General features: G+C 39.5%; 1 protein-coding gene across 2 annotated transcripts in view; it reads left to right on the top strand.

Moving 5' to 3' along the window:
• Positions 1–17611, top strand: part of CCDC88C (coiled-coil and HOOK domain protein 88C) — a 98497-nt gene that overhangs the window by 1594 nt on the left and 79292 nt on the right. For both annotated transcript variants that reach the window (XM_087725546.1, XM_087725541.1), the window contains exon 2: positions 2585–2685. In XM_087725546.1, the coding sequence (XP_087581672.1) occupies positions 2585–2685 (101 nt within the window). The remainder of the gene's footprint in view (positions 1–2584; positions 2686–17611) is intronic.

The following is a 17611-nucleotide window of genomic DNA, read 5'->3' as shown; positions in this document are numbered from 1 at the left end:
TAGGAGGAAATGTTTCTGAGATTGGTACTAGGAACCAATGCCTTTTAAGGATACCATAGATTTTATAAAATAAATTATTGAAATCATCGGAGCAGATGGAAGGATGGTGATTTGTGGATAGGCTTTTAATTTACAGGTGTTTATACAAAACGTGCACATTTGCAGGGAAACATAAAACCCCTGCAAATATGCTACCTCTGACGTGACCCGTCAAAAGCGCGGACGGCAAAAGCGCGATTGACAAAATCGCACCTTTGACGTCATCACAGCGCGACGAAAAAGATCGAAAAATTCAAATAAAAATTAATAAAAATTAAATTAAAGCAAGCCGATTCACATAAAGGTAAGGGTTAGGGTTAGGTTAAGGGTTAGGGTTAGCTTTAGAGCGTTAGCGTTAGGGTTAGGATAAGGGTTAGCGTTAGGTTTTTCGTTACTTTAACGGTTAGGTTTAGGGTTAGGTTTAGGGTTAGGTTAAGAGTTAGGTTTAGGGTTAGGTTTAGGGTTAGGTTTGGGGGGGTTAGGGGAAGGTTTTAGCTTTATTTTTACATTTTTTCGATCTTTTTCGTCGCGCTGTGATGACGTCACAGCGCGCTTTTGTCGAGCGCGCTTTTGTCCTACGCGCTTTTGTGGTGGAACCACCTCTGATGCCAGGCTTAGCCATGTATTATCTCTTCCTTTGATTTCAGCAAAATTTAAAAGTGTCTTTACCAAACCAGCATTTGGGAAAAAAGGAAAAGCAAACCAATCTGACATGACCAAATATTTTTCCTCTGCTTTTTGTAGTCAAACACTAACTTGACCCTGATTTTATTACATGGTGCAGAAATAATAAGAGAGTAGTGAAATTCCCTTAAATAGTCCTAATAAAAATGTACACAATACTCAATGAACTAGCTAGTGCATTTCTTCTGGTTGTAGTTCTTGTTTGCAGGAAATTCTTACTCCAAAATTCAGTAATATACCTGCAGTTTGACTTCTTGTTCCATGTTGTGACATGTATAGATCAGGACTCGAAAGAATCCGATATGGAAACTCTTAATAATGTAGCAGGAGCAAGATAAGTGCTGTGTTACAAGGTTACATTGGAAAAAACCAAACATGTTTATATTTTAGCAGAATTGTTCTGCTTATAAGTGGCTAACAAAAATTTCATGATAAACAGATTCTTTTTAAGGAGCAGTGGAATAAATTTAACAAAGATCTTGGAAGAAAACTAAATCTGGATGAGATGAATTTTGAATAGATTTATAGCAGAGATAGGGAGCCAGTTTGGTATAGTGGTTAAAGCATCAGGCTGTGGGAGACTGTGAAGTCTAGTTCCACCTTAGGCACAAAGCCACCAGAGCAATAACCTAGAGCCGGGATGGTGAACCTATGGCACGCGTGCCACAGGTGGCACACGGATCCATTTGTCAGGGCACGCGAGGCGCTGCACTGTCAGCTGGCCAGCGCGCATGCACGTGCTGGCCAGCTGAGTTCACCCTTTTTAAAGCCATTTTTCGCCCTCCCCAGGCTCCAGAGGCTTTATAGGAGCCTGGGGAGGGCAAAAAGAGCCTCCCTGCCTCCCCAGGAGGCCCTCCGGAGGCTTCATGAGCTTCAGGAACGGACTTCTGGTTCGGGAACGGACTTCTGGTTTGCTCAGAGGGTTGTTTTAAGCGCTCCGAAGGCTTCAGGGACCTTCCGGAGGCTTCCCTGAAGCCTCCGGAGCAGTCAAAAATGACCCTCCGAGCAACCTGGAAGTGACTTCTGGTTTATTCGGAGGTTGTTTTGACTGCTCCGGAGGCTTCAGGGAAGCCTCCTGAAGGTCCCTGAAGCCTCTGGAGGGCCTCCGGGGGGGGCGGGGGGGCTGTTTTCGCCCTCCCCAGGCTCCTATAAAGCCTCTGGAGGCTGGGGAGGATGAAAAAAGCATGCAAAAAATGGTTGGTCACACCTGTAGTGCGCACATGTGCACTGGGGGGTGTCGTACATTGCATTATGGGTGTGGCACTCCCGCACATGACTCCCCTGCGCTCCCCCCCTTATGGCACGCAAGCCAAAAAAGGTTCGCCATCGCTGACCTAGAGCAATCACTTTATTATTATTATTATTCTCTCAGCCATAGGAATGGCAAACTACTTCTGAAAACCCTTGCCAAGAAAACTGTGGGGATATGTTCAGACAGTCTCTGAGAATCAGACATAATTGAACTGAAGGTAAAAAAAAATAGCAGAGATAATCATGGATATTTCTTTTTCTGTAAAAGAAATAGGAGTTTTTTATGTACCTTCACCTTATCACTACTACTATGGCTGCAGATATCATGGGCAAAATAGCAAGGAGAGTACACATTTCCGCTAAATGGGATTCCTGTTCTAATATAGAAGGAGATGTGGATTCTTCCAATCACTCTTAATAGTTGGAGAATGGATCCCTTCCAGCCCAACAGAACCAAGTTTTTTGCCACAAAAAAGAGTACGATAACCATTTTCATGATTAGTTTATAACAATTCAAATGAATATAAACACGCAGTTTCCAAAACAAAATTAGCATGTTTCATCTTCTGAAAGCATTTTCTAAAATGTTTTATTTTATGTTTTCTGGCAGGTAAAAACGTTTGGACTACTAGGGAATGATAATGAAGACAAACTTGCACTGTATATGAATCTAGCAGATGGAGTCTTCCTGAATAAAATAATGTTGCAAATGTAAGTTAACCCAAAAGAGCAAATGGCTTTTAATTTTTATAAAATATATGGACTGGATGAGGGTTAACAAGCTTGTGCTCAACCCAGAAAAGACCGAGTGGCTGTTGTGTTTCCCTCCCAAAGATTCGATCAATATTCCATCACTCAGGCTGGGGGGTCAAATTTTATACCCCTCAGAGAGGGTTCGCAACTTGGGAGTCCTCCTGGATTCACAGCTATCATTTGACCACCACTTAACGGCTGTGACCAGGGGGGCATTCGCCCAGGTTCGCCTGGTGCGCCAGTTGCGACCCTACCTGAATCGGGAGGCTCTCACAACAGTCACCCGGGCCCTTGTGACCTCTAGGCTGGAATACTGCAATGTGCTCTACATGGGGCTGCCCTTGAAGAGCATCCGACGACTTCAGCTAGTACAGAACGCGGCCGCGCGAGTGATTGTGGGTGCACCTCGGTTCACCCACATAACACCTATCCTCCGCGAGCTGCGCTGGCTACCTGTCGAGCTCCGGATGCGCTTCAAGGTGTTATTGGTCACCCATAAAGCCCTGCATGGTAGTGGATCTGGATACTTGAGAGACCGCCTTCTGCCAATTACCTCCCTGCGACCAATAAGATCACATAGATTAGGCCTCCTCCGTATTCCATCGGCCAGCCAATGTCGGCTGGCAACTACAAGGAGGAGGGCCTTCTCAGTAGTAGCCCCGACCCTTTGGAACGAGCTCCCCATGGAGATTCGTACCCTCTCCACCGTCCAAGCCTTCCGCACAGCCTTGAAGAACTGGCTAGCCCGTCAGGCCTGGGGACAAGGATAGTTGCCCCTCCCGAATGATGAATGTATGTTGTTTACTATTTTATTATATGTCTCTATGTTTAACGTCTGTATTCCCCCTCCCCGATTTTATGTGAGCCGCCCTGAGTCCCCTCAGGGAAAAGGGCGGCCTACAAATATTAATAAAATCCTAAAATCCTAAATCCTAAATAAAATATATCTGTATTGGAAATCACTGAGACTGAACAAATATCCTGTTTCCATGCTAGATAGATAGTGTAGTGTTTTCCCCCCTTTGGAAAATTTAATAAAGAATCAGTCCGAGCTTATGTTTGATTCTGGAACACTTTTTTGTTTTATGTTATATATTTAGTAAATTTAAAAAAGAACAGCACAGAAATGATAATCTGTCGTATTGTGCCAATTATTAAGCAAAAGGCAGTTCTTGTTCCATAACACTAGAGCACATCCTGACATACACGTGGTCTCTTATGAAAATCTTGATACCTCCAGTTAAAGATTTTTAGAAAACGGGCAGAGAAAAGTTTCCAACTGAGAGCTTGAAGAACAGTTGACACTTAACCTTGAACAGTTTTATTCCAAACTGCCTTCCAGAAGAGCCGCTCCTGTTATATTTGATTTACTAATTGGGCTTATAGAAAATAGAAACTGAAACTTTTGAAGGTAGTTAGTTGTAATAAAAACTGGTGCACATCATAAATAGTATGCCTGACGGTCATAAAACATAATTTAGAAGTTGGGAGTGGAGTCATACGGCTTTTGAAAATAACTCTTTAATATTTTAAATGGAGGACCCCCCAATGATATTTACTTTTCCCAACCCATGTATGTTAGAAATTGAGTACATAAAGCAGATTAGGACTTCTGTCTGTCTCCCAGGATAACTCTGAAAATTGAGCAGAAAAGGACAAAATTTGGAGTAGGAGAGAAAACAGCAAAAAAAAAAAAAAAAAAATCAGGTTCAAAAATGTGTTGGATCCAGATGGCAGCTGCAGCGCATTGCTACCATTGAAGCAGTAGAGTGCCTGCTGAGAATAGCCCCTCTACTTACTCCTTCCTGATCACATAACCTAGACGGGGGCTGTCCTTAAGGGATCATAAGGATTTTCATATGCCATGCCCGCTATTTGACAAGTATATTTCATAGCTATGTAAGAAGTGTCTTAAACGTGTCTTTTAAAGAGTCATGTTATTTATCAGCTCTTCCAAGCATGGAATTATCACAGATCAAAAATTGACATAAAATGGTAATGGGTAAGAAACTGTAATGCCCAGGGGAACTTTTAATTTGTGCATAAGTCTTTTTTTTTTTTAGCTCCGTTAAGCCCTACTTTGACCACATCTCTTCCTGTTGCAGAGTTTATGGCGGGATGAAAAAAAAACCTCTTCCATTTCAGTTTCATGCTTGAGTTGAAACAGGCACTTTTCAAAGACTTTCTTAAGTCATATAGTTTTCTCAAGCCTGAGGTTTTCTTTAAAGATGTCCTTATTCTGTTCTTATTGCACGACATGCCCACCCATCTGAAAAGTTCATTGATTTCCAGAAATGAACATTTTGCCCAGATGTGACGTGTGTTTAAAACTGGGACTGTTGGAGGAGCTCAACAAAGCTGGTTTTCTTCTTCCGTTACAGAAGGGATTTTTAAAACAAAACAAAACAAAACCAGTATTGGCAGCATGCCCGGTTGTGCCTCAAGATCAATGAAACTAAAACCTTTATCCAATAGGGTTGGGTCTGTTTAACACAAAACCAGAATGGTAGCATTTATATACAGTCCAATCTAGCTTCACTGTAAGGTGATCTTGGTGACAGTCTGTGACCTTTATGGCTAGCTGTTCAGACTTTTCAAAGTACTTATTTCTCCACTGTAAAGCACGGGTTTTTCTTCCTCTTCCTTGTTTCTTTTCTGTGTCTGACCTTTTAAAATAAGAATAAACCTTTCCCTGCCCCTCCAGGACACGTCTATTCTCTGATTTTAAAAAATCAATGTGTTGTTGTGTGGTCTTTTGCAAAATTTGACAGCACATTTTGCAGGGTTTTTTTTTTTTGAGAAAATATCGGTATATTCTCTTGGCATGTAGCTACAGCTTGTGGTTTTTCCTTTGAGTCTCAAAAAGTATTCTGATAATTATTTCAGTTTTTTGCTGTTAGCACAGCAAAATAACAAAAATAGTAGAGTAACAACTTCTGACATCCATTACTTTGCTTCTTTGAATAGAATATAGTTAGTCAAGTTGTGGTTGAATAACTGTATTTTCCTTTAGTGCAGATTATTCATCCACATGCTATAGTGGAAAGCAGTAAAAAAAAATCCTTCATCTAAGATGTTCTACAGCTTCAGAGAGACCTTTAATATATGTTTCTTATTTTTTTCCTGCCCTCTTGTGAGTGTTTTTCAGCAGGTAGTTCCCCAAAAGGAGCTGCTTGAATATGCTCTCATCCAGTATATCGATGACATGATCTGTCCACTGGGTCTGTGCTCCCATTAGCAGTGTGTGAACTGATGGTAGACTTTCTTTAGAGAAAACTTCAGCGTCTGGAACTTTATCTGATGCCTAATACACTTCGAACAAAAGTCATATGGAAATGGGTGAACTGTTTTGCAAGAATGAGTCCTTGCTTCCAGAAATACTGGAATAACTTATTGAGTTTCACTATAAATACAGGACCACAACTTTGCCTATCTCTATGGTATGATATCTACCCCCGGAGCTTTGTCAAAGGATAGCTGGCTGACAGCTACTTTCTATGTCAGCGGTCAACAACTCGAAGCTCTAGAGCCTCATGTGGCTATTTCATCCCTCTGCTGCGACCCCCTGTCGCCGGTCGGCTCAACAATTGATAAGGCTTTCAGTAGGACAGGTAGAGAAAAAGGGATGCTGCGCTAGGAGGAGACTCTATGGTGAGGGACTTCTGGTCAGCTCCAGAATTGAACGGGAGGGGGGGCTTCTAATTAGGATCTTTGTGGCTCTGAGTATTTAAGGTTTCCAACTCCTGCTCTATGTCAACTTGGAGAAAGCTTCCTATTACTTCATCATTACTAGATGACAGTCAGTACTTAACAACCATATTGCTTAGTGGCAGAACTTTTGGTCCCACTTAGGGTCACTAAGCAAGGACCAGCTGTGGTGCATTCCCACAAAATTTAGAGGCATACTTTCAAGAAGACTTCCACAGGGATTAGGTTGTGATGACTTTAGGTCTCTTAAGGAGACTTGTTTTTCAAATACAGTAACGCATTTAAATAATATAGGTAATAGCAAAATTTAAATGATAATTGATAATGGCAGTTACACACACACACACACAGAGTTTGTTTTTCTGTTGCAGTTAATCAAGAAAACTGTTTTTCAAGAAGCTGATCTAACCTGGCAAAAATTGCACTTCCTGTTAAACTTAAACCACTTTCAAATCCTTTTATGTATTTGTTGATTGGCTACATAAAATAGCAAATTATGCATGATCATTAATTGTAAGAAATAGAGTAAGCTCTAGGCTCAATAGTCTTCTGTTTAGCAGGGGTCAGATACAGTGGAGATATTTTTCTTTCAGAGACTTACTTCCATTTAACAGGCTGGGAACCTGTTAAATTTGGGAGGAGGGGTTGTCTATTAATTATAGCCTTTTTTCCATAAATGGTTTTGTTGCAAATGATGTACTTATGACTATGACATAATTAAACAAAGACATAAATCAAGGCAAAATTTGTAAATTTGGATTTAATGGATATTGCTGCCTTCTGAAAGATCTGTTTAACACTCTATAAAGATTTTACTATAACAACACCAGCTGTGAATTGGACCTTTCATGGTTATTCCACACCGACAACTTTTTTGAGTTTATTTATAGCCCTACTTTAACTTCCAGTAAATTAATTTTCAATCTATACCGCATTTTTAGTTTACTGCAAAGAATTGTGTTGATTTTGAGTACTTAGGATATTATGACTATTAACTGTTTGAGAAATAATAAATAAATGGTATAAATCCCTGATGGCGAACCTATGGCACGCCTGCCACTGGTGGCATGTGGAGCCATTTGTCAAGGCACGCAAGGCTTGCCCTGTAAGCTGGCCAGCGTGCATGCGCGCGCAGGCCAGCTGACTTTGGCCTTCTTTTGAGGCCATTTTTCACCCTCAGGAGGCTGAAGGCTCCGGAGGGCAAAAAAGGACACCACGACCAAACCGCAAGTGATTTCCGGGTTGCTCATAGGGCTGGTTTTAGTCCTCCAGAGTCTTCAGGAGCCCTCAAGAGGCTTCCCTGAAGGTTCCAGGGGGCAAAAAATGACACCATGAGCAAACTTGACTTCCGGGCTGCTCATAAAGCTGGTTTTAACCCTCCAGAGCCTTCAGGGAAGCCTCCTGAGGGCCCCTGAAGGCTCCATAGGACTAAACCGGCCCTACAAGCAACCTGGAAGTCACTTCTGGTTTGCTCGTGGTGTCGTTTTTTACCCTCCGGAACCTTCAGGAAAGCCTCCTGAGGGCTTCTGAAGACTCTGGAGGACTAAAACCGGCATATATACCTACATATATACATACATGACTATGGTAAATTGAGTTCTAGGGCATCTGTAGATTAGCAGTCCTGAACTAACAGCCATATTATTTTACCAAATGATTTCCTAAGGTGTAGCATGTGCTGTGTTAAACATGTTTCAGCCAGTAGCCAAAATTCTGATTCAATTTAACCTGATAGTTTGAATTTCAATAATAACAGTTTGAAAACCATATGAACCTTTATTAGGAATTCAGTAATCCTGTTCCATGTTTCTGTGCAAGGATGTGTCTTCAGGAGATATGCATTACAGTGCAAGCAATATCACTTTACCAAAATGGCATTGTTCTACCTCTTGAGGTTTGTAATAGCATGAACTAACCTTCCCTTTCTGATCGCTGTGGGTTGATTCTTGTTTGCACTCTTCATTTAAGGTAGTGTTTCCTGTACTATCTGTGTTTTCTTTGATCTTGGTTGAATACGTATAACCAGATTGGAGGCGGGGCTTGACATCACTCCCACATGACATGCAATCTTGGGGCTCCAGGTTTGCTGTTGATATCTCTGTTGCTGGATGATCCTTTTTGGATCTAAACCATTCTGAAGGAACGGTGATAGAGAAGGGCATGTCCTGCTGATCTCAGGGTCATCGCAAAGCCTCTGATTGATCCAGGAAAAACACTTTTTGCCGGCTACAAGAGAAGCAGCCAAAATGGCTGCAGAAGGTTGGGAAAAGGCCCTGAAATGGAAACAGAATAGGAGAGACAGTGTGTCGAAATGGTGAGAAAAATCTTTATTATTAGAGAAGAGAAAACCAGAAGACTTATAGTTAAAATAAAATTGAAGACAGAAGCAAGCGGTGAATTAACCCTGGTTTAAAACTATCATTTATCTTTTCCACTTTAATTTTGTTTGTTTTCTATGGATGGACTTTTTACAAATGCCTCTTACTTTTAACTGGATTGGTCTTTTTTCCCCCTTCTTCCTCTATACTTTTCCCATTTTTTGTATTCGTGGATTAAAAGTCTATTTTCACGCAAGGCTCAGCCGGATCGTAATCTTTAAACAATTTTTTTCTCTTTCGGAGTTTGGAGGGAAAAGATGTAACACTGCCATCTGGAGGCTAGAGGCTTGTCAACATCTGATATCACAAAGCTATGGGTTTTGTTTACTGAAAGAGTCAGTGGAAAACATTTTGTTTATACAGATGTTCCTTTGAAGGAAAGAGAAAGCTTTGACCTGAAAAACTTCACTGAATGTTTGAAACCTAGCAAAAGCCTTGGATGTTTTAGTGGTAGTGTTTATAAACTGGAAAAATGGCGCAATATGAAGAAGAAAAGGTACTAACATTGCAAAAAATTACGTTAGAAATTCAAAAAGTCTTAATAATTAGAGAGAGATTTGAAAGAGACTTTAAATTACAGATCAAAATACAGAAAGTACGGAGGAAAGAGTTCAGAATACTTAGAAAACAATGATGAAATTTGAGGACAGAGTTCAAAAAATCACAGAGACATATGAAAGTGATAAGAAAATTGTTGACACTGACAGCAAATCGAGTGCGGAGGGAAATGATAAGTGCGAAATACGGAAAGGAGAGATCGATGAACTGGAACTCTATCTCAGATGTCAAAACATAGATGAAGAAAGGAGAGAAAATCTGGAAGAAGCAATGAGAGTAATTTTGGCAAAAGCACCAGTGATAACAAAAGTCAAGCTGATGAAAGGAACAGATGGAGGGTTTCGAATCCTTATAGGATATGTAATGAACAACAAGTTGTCAAGAGAAGTCCACATAATCAAGAAAACACTTAGAATACAGATTCTACAAATGGCAAGAGATATTGGACTGCACTATTTCTGGAAGGATACAGGATGATGAAATGTCACAATAAAATTTAGTTAAATGTAGTTAAACTTTGAGCACTATGTATAAGAGAAAGTAATAATAGCTGTAGTCAAATAAATGATCAATAATGATAATAAAACATGTATATATATATATACTAGATTGATAATATAAAATTTTATACAAACTGTAAATGAGAATGATGGAGATGATGTTGAAAAGCCTTTTTATAAAAGATAAATAATTCTATATAGAATAAAATATAAAGATGTAATATTGGGTGATTTCAGGATGATGTAATGAAATGCCATAATATAAATTTACTTCACATTTAATATGCCTCATATAAAAAGGATGTAATAATAGCTGTGCTTAATGAATGTTTAACAATTATAACAATTTGTATATATGTATATTAGATTGATGCTACCAATAATGGAAAAAACATGGAATTGAAAATTATTAGAGAATGTTATCAATGCTAAAATAATAGAATGAATTTGGAATAGGATATAAAAAAATCTTTATTATTGGATATATTGAAGATGATATAATGAATCTATCATATAAATGGATACATATTTAGAATACCTTGTTTAAAATGGAGAAACAATAGTGATAATCAGACAAATGAAATATAATAATAATGTATATAAAAATATTTGATTGACAATATGTGATTTTTTTTTATAAATCTCAAGTGATGACTATGGAAAGGACGCAGAAAGACCTTGTAATCAATAAACACACTGTATGCAGTTGAAAAGGTTTTTATGTTATATGTTTTGTATGTGTGTGTGTTTGTTTGTTTGAAAATAAAAAATTTATTTAAAAAAAAGAAAATTTATACCCAGATTGTAACCCCCCCCCCAAAAAAAACACTGTTTCTGCCTACTCAGTACATTCAGGTAGACCTGTCAATTCCCCTCAATTGCTGTTATGTTGTGGGACTAAGGAAGCACAATTTCTCTATTGTTATTCTCACCTTTTAGAACAGCATCTCTGCCCCCCTCCATTGTCTTAGTTTCAGAAGGCCCTTAAGATCTGGCTCTGCCACTTATCTGGGATAAGAGTGCTTGTGAAATCCTGTCTTTGTGGCTGTTGTTATTTTTAGGGTTGCTTTTTAGGGGGTCCGCAGTGAAGAAAAAATTGAGAACCACTCCTTTAAGATGTTTTAATTGCATAGTTTGATATATGGTTTATATAAAACCATATATATGGTTGATATATGTTTTATTTGCATAGTTTGATACATGGTGGCCTAGTGTGAAGAAACTTGCCTCTCACTCAGAGGGGTTGAAAGTTCAATCCTAGGTAGTAACAGATTTTTCTCTCCTAGGGCGCAAAGAAAAAAAATCTGCTGTGAACTCTGCATGGTGTCAGGAAGGGCATCCAGCTAGTAAATGCTCAGCTCCATCCAATCACTGTCACTCTACCCCGAATAATGGGATTACAGCATTGTAAAAAAAAGGGGGGGTGTTTTTAATTTGAGGAGCCTGGAATGGGTGGCCATAACAAATTTAATAATAATATAATCCAATAAAAAAGCTTTCATGTCACTGGTGTCATATTTGTGCTTCTTGATTTATTGCTTAATGTTGTTTAGACATTGCGGAGACTCCTATGAACTCCAGGCTGGGGCTGCTGGGATTTTGAGCCCAACAGCGTCTTACTGTCCAGTCAAGTATTTTGATTGGTTCTTAGTATATAGGGCCACCTATAGTGTTATAACTGTGCTTGTCAAATGGATTTTTTTTTTGGCCTATGGCCGATAACAGATATTATATAAAGTGACATGAAGTGTATTGGTCATTGCATTTATTTTTTGTGAAAGGTTCAAAGTTTACATAGAGATTTCTCTTAATTACCCTTAATTACCTTATGTAGATCTGGCTGAGTGTTAGTAGTCAAAGACCCTAAAATGACCACCATTTCACTACCAGTGAAATGGGGAATTTGAATGTGAGTGTTCTCATTCTAAGTCAACACCTGAGCCACTGCAGTACTCTAGTATATTGATATACATACCACATTTGGAACTGGAGTATTAGAAGAGTTGGTCTTTTTTCAAGTGTTCCACTTTCAAAATAATCTGTATAGAATAGCTTTGCGATCCTGTAAAGTATGGCTGTCTTTCTACTGATATCTTTGTGTTGTCTACAAGAATGAGTTGGAAAAAACCTTGCAGGATCTTTAAACTGAGCAGGCAATCCTTACTGTCTCATAGAAAGGATTCGATAGTGGTACAAAATTGCTCAACCCAGAATAAAAAGCAGTAGGGAAATTGATATCTGTAAGACAATCTTCTAGCCCTTCAGTGTTTCATAGTAACCTGTATTGTGATAGTATCAGTCCTTAATCTTTTATAAATAGTTCCCAGGTGGTAAGCTGAAAAACTTAAAACTCTTATTGTTTCAGAAGAAGAGGATTGTTGAACTCTTTCAATAATAAGTTATTTTGTTTATCATTAGGAATCCCAACCTTTCGGAACTTTTTAAAAAAGAGTCTTATTATTGACTTACTGGAAAATACCCATGGACTTATGCTACATCATGGAAGATGATTAGTTCTCAGTGTGTACGATAAAGTAATTGAGACAGGATCATAGGTTCTTGTATTCCCTTCATAGGTTACTCATTGAACAACATGGCCATCATTTTTTTCAAGGTTTAATAATAGCAGTTGTGTGCTATGGACAAATGTGCTGCTATAGATAGTTTTGTGGGTTCCATCAAAGAGTGACAACTGGAACTAAATGACTAAGATGTATAACTTCTAAGTAATGTTGGATCCAAAATGTTCTGAGGTTACCAGTTGTCTTATCATCAGATGAACAATACATGCTTTGAACTTCACAAAGCCCAACTGTTGTCAGTATAGTACTATGGAGTGTATCTCAGAGCAATTAATGTGAGTGATACAGTATGGGTTAGGTATTGCCACTCAATGAAATGTTTAGTATCTATGGAATATATATTTAAAAAAAACATGAAATCCTAACAAAATTATCCTTGGAAAGTTTGGGGACATACTGTATCTCTCTATTCCAGAGTTCAGTAAGGAATAGAACATAATGCATCAGTTTCTTGTAGACCCAGATCTTTCTGGAGAAGTTATTACTTATTTTCAGTAATCTGCTTTATTTTTCTTTCATCACTATGACGCCACAGGTGAATGCTGATTAACTCTATGTTCTGCTCTTAAGTTCACATGGAACTTTAATAGAAGCTAGTAGACCCTGCATGGGCCTGTTTGAAATAAAGGCTGGCATTTTATTCTTATAAATCATCTTGATTTCAGCAGAAAGGCTTGTTGTAAATATAATAGTAAATTTTAGAAACAGAAATTTTATTTGCAGAAAATGTTTACTTTCTCCTTTTCAAGCACAGCTGGAACAAGGGTTAGAATATATTTGCAAATGATTCACCATACAAAGAATTCCTTGAAATATATGTGCACTTGGTTATAAGCTTACGTAATTAGGCATTGAGTTCTTAGAAATTCATGTTGCAAATTGAAGGCAATTGGGGTTTGCAATTCCTCTCCCCCAGTGTTATTGTTTGGTCACCACACTATAAACAAGATGTTGAGACTCTAGAACGGTGGTTCTCAACCTGTGGGTCGGGACCACTGTGGGAGTCAAACAACCCTTTCACAGGGGTCGCCTAAGACCATTGGAAAACACATTTTTGAAAAAAATACAGAAAACAAAATAATCTTATGGTTGGGGGTCACCACAACATGAGAAACTGTATTAAAGGGTCACAGCATTAGGAGGGTTGAGAGCCACTGCTCTAGAAAAAGTGCAGAGGAGAACAACCAGGATGATTAGGAGACTGCAGATTAAAACATATGAAGAACGGTTACAGGAACTGGGCATGGCTAATCTAGTGAAGAGAAGGACCGGGGAGACATGATAGCAGTGTTCCAATATTTGAGCGGCTGCCACAGAGAGGAAGGGGTCAAGCTATTTTCCAAAGTACCTGAAGGAATAGGAATAATGAATGGAAACTGAGAGATTCAACCTATTGCCAACACACTTGGTGATCTTGACAATATAAAAAAAAACTTTTTAGGTCATTTTACATTAGATAGATGTGGGAGTCAGGAAGTTGAAGTCCACCCATCTTCAAATTGCTATGGTTGAGAAACACTGAGATATCTTATTACCATATTTTTCGGAGTATAAGACGCACCAAAGTATAAGACACATGAAGGCTTTGAAGAGGCAAATTTTTAAAAAGTAGGTAGGTAGATAGAGGGATAGACAGGGAGAGAAAGAGAGAGAAATACAGTAGGTAGGTAGGTAGATAAAGGGAGGCAGAGAGAGAGAGAAACAGGGAGAGAAATAAAGTAGGTAGGTAGGGAGAGAGGGTAGGTAGGCAGGTAGAGGGATAAAGAGAGAAATAGAAATACAGTAGATAGGTAGAGAGAGTAGTTAAGTAGGTAGGGGGCAGATAAAGAGAGAGAGAGAAATACAGTAAATAGGGAAAGAAAGTATGTGTAGGTAGGTAGGTAGAGGGAGAGAGAAATAGAGATAGAGAGAAATACAGTAGAAAGGTGTTTCTGCTGGCATAGCACTTGATCAATGTAATTCTCATCAATCAGTTAAAGAGCTCCTGGGAGGTGTGGGTGCCAAAAATGAGCAAAAAACAGCCCGTTTTTTGTCAAAAAAATGCATACATAGTCTTATGGAGGCTTATAGAATGCTACTGGGGGTTGGGGGGAGAAAAATGGCCCATTTTTTGCTCATTTCTGCCCTCCCGAGCCCTCAGGAGCTCTCTGAAAGCCTCCATAAGGATATGCATGTCCATTTTGGTGAAGGGGGTGGGGTTCAGGAGGCAAAAATGCTGTATTCGATGTATAAGACGCACCCAGATTTTCAGCCTCTTTTTTGAGGAAAAAAGGTACTTCTTATACTCTGAAAAATATGGTAACTTAACTATTGAAATGTCAGTTGATGTTGATGTTTTAATACAAACATTAGACATATTTCTTTTTTTTAAAGAATATTTTGCACTATGATATTATTTAAAGCAATAAAAGTTGGCTATCGGAAATAATTTATTATGACAGGATTATATCAACAGAACCTGAACCGTTTATATTGGCTCCTCATTCATTCCTGCATTGTGCTGTTGTGTTGCATTCTTGCTTCCCCATCTCAGTACAGTCAGCCATCGGAATCTGTTTAATAGCCAGGAGATCCCACAAATGCACACATTGGAAAGTATGGATGATTCTTTGAAGGATGCTATCTGCTTGTTAAAAATTTTTTTAGTTTTTTTATTCTTATTCTTCAGACAACTTTTCCTGATGTGATGAAAAAGAGACATTCCTAATCCTGAAGGTTTAGGTTGAGTCAAATTTATTTACTAAGAGTTCACCGGCTTGAATTAGGGTTGTGCATATTTTGAAAATGATTTGGAAGAAATGCTTCTGAATTCGTAAGTGTGCTATACTGATTTTAGCAAGCACTTTTCCCTCCACCTTCTACAGATTCTGGAAATGATCTACTTTTTAAAAGTTGACTCCTTAATCAGGGGGTGGACTTCAAAAATTTCAGCAATGGGTTCTCTGTCAGTTGCTGGCGGAGTGGAATTTTTGCCCTCCCCAGGCCCTGGAGGCTTTCTTTGAGCCTCTGGGAGGGTGAAAACTGCTTCCCCCAGGCTCCAGTTCCGTTTTTCCCCCTCCCCAAGCCTCCACGATGGCCCTGCACTTACCTCGCACCCAAAACGGGCCACGTGGAGACTCCTGAGGGGAGGGGGGCAGCTAGGGGTGGGATTTGGAGGTTCTCCCAACCAACCATAACATTAGCTATGGTTTATCACGAGCCTGTAGCTCTTTGAAACTGCTTTGAATTTTTGAGATAGCACAAAATCCTGAAATAAACTTCAGGTGCTTTAATAGTTGCAGTGCAATGAAATCAAATTTGACGCCCCTTCTTTAGACCATGGATGCCCAACCATTTGGCTTACTTGGGCTGTATTGAGTGAAAAGGAATTGTCTTGGGCTGCATATAAAATATATAGTTAATGTATAATGTTAAAAGTTTACAATCTTATGGGACTGCATGACTAGCTGTTTAGGGCTTCATGCAGCCCACAGGCTGCTTGTTGGACACGCCTACTTTATATGAAACCACTTCCAGTTCTTTCCTCCTCCACGTATCTCTGTTAAAAGACTCTGATTGTATTCCAAAGTTTACTTGGCTGCACTTGTAAATAGGTTCTATTTGTGAATCCCTAGCATAAGTATAGGGATGTGGTGGCTCAGTGACTAAGATGCTGAGCTTGTCGATCAGAAAGGTCGGCAGTTCAAAACCCTAGCACCGCATAATAGAATGAGCTCCTGTTACTTGTCCCAGCTTCTGCCAACCTAGCAGTTCGAAAGCATGTAGAAATCCAAGTAGAAAAATAGGAACCACCTATAGGAACGCCAGTAACAGTATTTCATGCGCCTTCGGCCCATTTAGTCATGCGGGCCCGTTTAGTCATGCCGGCCACATGACCACTGAGAGGTCTTCGGACAGCACTGGTTCTTTGGCTTTGAAACAGAGATTAGCACCACCCCTAGAGCCAGGAATGACTAGGACATATGTGTGAGGGGAACCTTCACCTTTACCTAGCATAAGTATTGCATCCTATCAAGGGCATTTTTGCTCTACCCTCCTTTGTGAGCTGCAGAAAAAATTAGAGATGCTGTCTGTTTCTACCATATTGCAATAAAGCAGAATGTTAAATATTGCCCCATTACTTATTAACCAAATAAATAGCGTCATTTTAAGATTAGGATTTGACTAATTTGCTGTTTTCAGGAAAGATCAGAAGTTCTCCCCCCCTCCCTCCCATGACCAAAGGCTGTTAGGTCAACCCATGTGAACCTTGCATGTTGTAGTCAATTTGAAATCTTCATACTTCTCCCATCCATTGTATTCCTTTAGTGTGTATTTATGTGTAGTATTATTTTGTGTGGTAGTCCAGATACTGGCCAAGAACCCAGGAGGTTGAGTTCTAGGCCATTTGGTAACTTTGGGCCAGTCGTTCATTCTTAGCCCAACTCGCCTCATAGGGTGGTTGTGTAGAAAATGAGAAGAGGAAGGAGTATTGGGTTCAGCTGCTGTTGTTGTTGCTGCTGCTGCTGCCTGAATTGTGGCTCAGTCTTAAAACTAACTTAAAAGGGGGGGATTTATAGGAATTCAAGGGTGTCTTATGGCTTTCCTAGCTATTTTTCCTAAAAAGAGTACTGTAGAGCATTCGGTATCAGTTTGCCTTACTGGGTCTAAAGCAACGTTTCCAGCATTGGGGACCACCAGATGGAATACAGATGGAAGAAAGCTTATGATATTTACAAGGGGACCGCTGGTGTGCAGTGAAGAGATTTAATGTTAACACTTGACTTCTGTTTATTTTTCCTCCCTGCCCCTGCCCCTGCTACTGTTATAAAAATGTACTTAACGCCCTCAGTGTATGAGCAGCCCAGCACCTGCTAATACTTAACAGACAGATATAGCAGCTGTTCTGAGACAGCTTTGCAATAATCCATAGAGGTTTCTTCAAACATCTGCTAGAAGGGCCCTGCCAGCAGCTGCATTTTTGACAGCAGCAGAAAAGGCAGGGGGAAGAAATGAACCACAAATAACTCTTATCTGGTTGCAAAATGGGTGAATGCATGCAGCCTTAAAATAGATCTGATCAGGAAGGGCATCTTAACTTAACCAAGTGGTATGTATCGGGTGGGTTCCTACTGGTGTTGGTACTGGTTTGTTTCACGCATGCAGTTCACTGTAAATT

The sequence above is a fragment of the Thamnophis sirtalis genome, unplaced genomic scaffold (genome assembly GCF_051295495.1).
Source record: "Thamnophis sirtalis isolate CommonGarterSnake01/CBP01778 unplaced genomic scaffold, rThaSir2_p1.2 scaffold_1, whole genome shotgun sequence".
NCBI classification, from domain to species: Eukaryota; Metazoa; Chordata; class Lepidosauria; order Squamata; family Natricidae; genus Thamnophis; species Thamnophis sirtalis.
The sequence above is the reverse complement of the archived record's forward strand: the minus strand, read 5'-3'. Positions and strand labels throughout refer to the sequence as shown.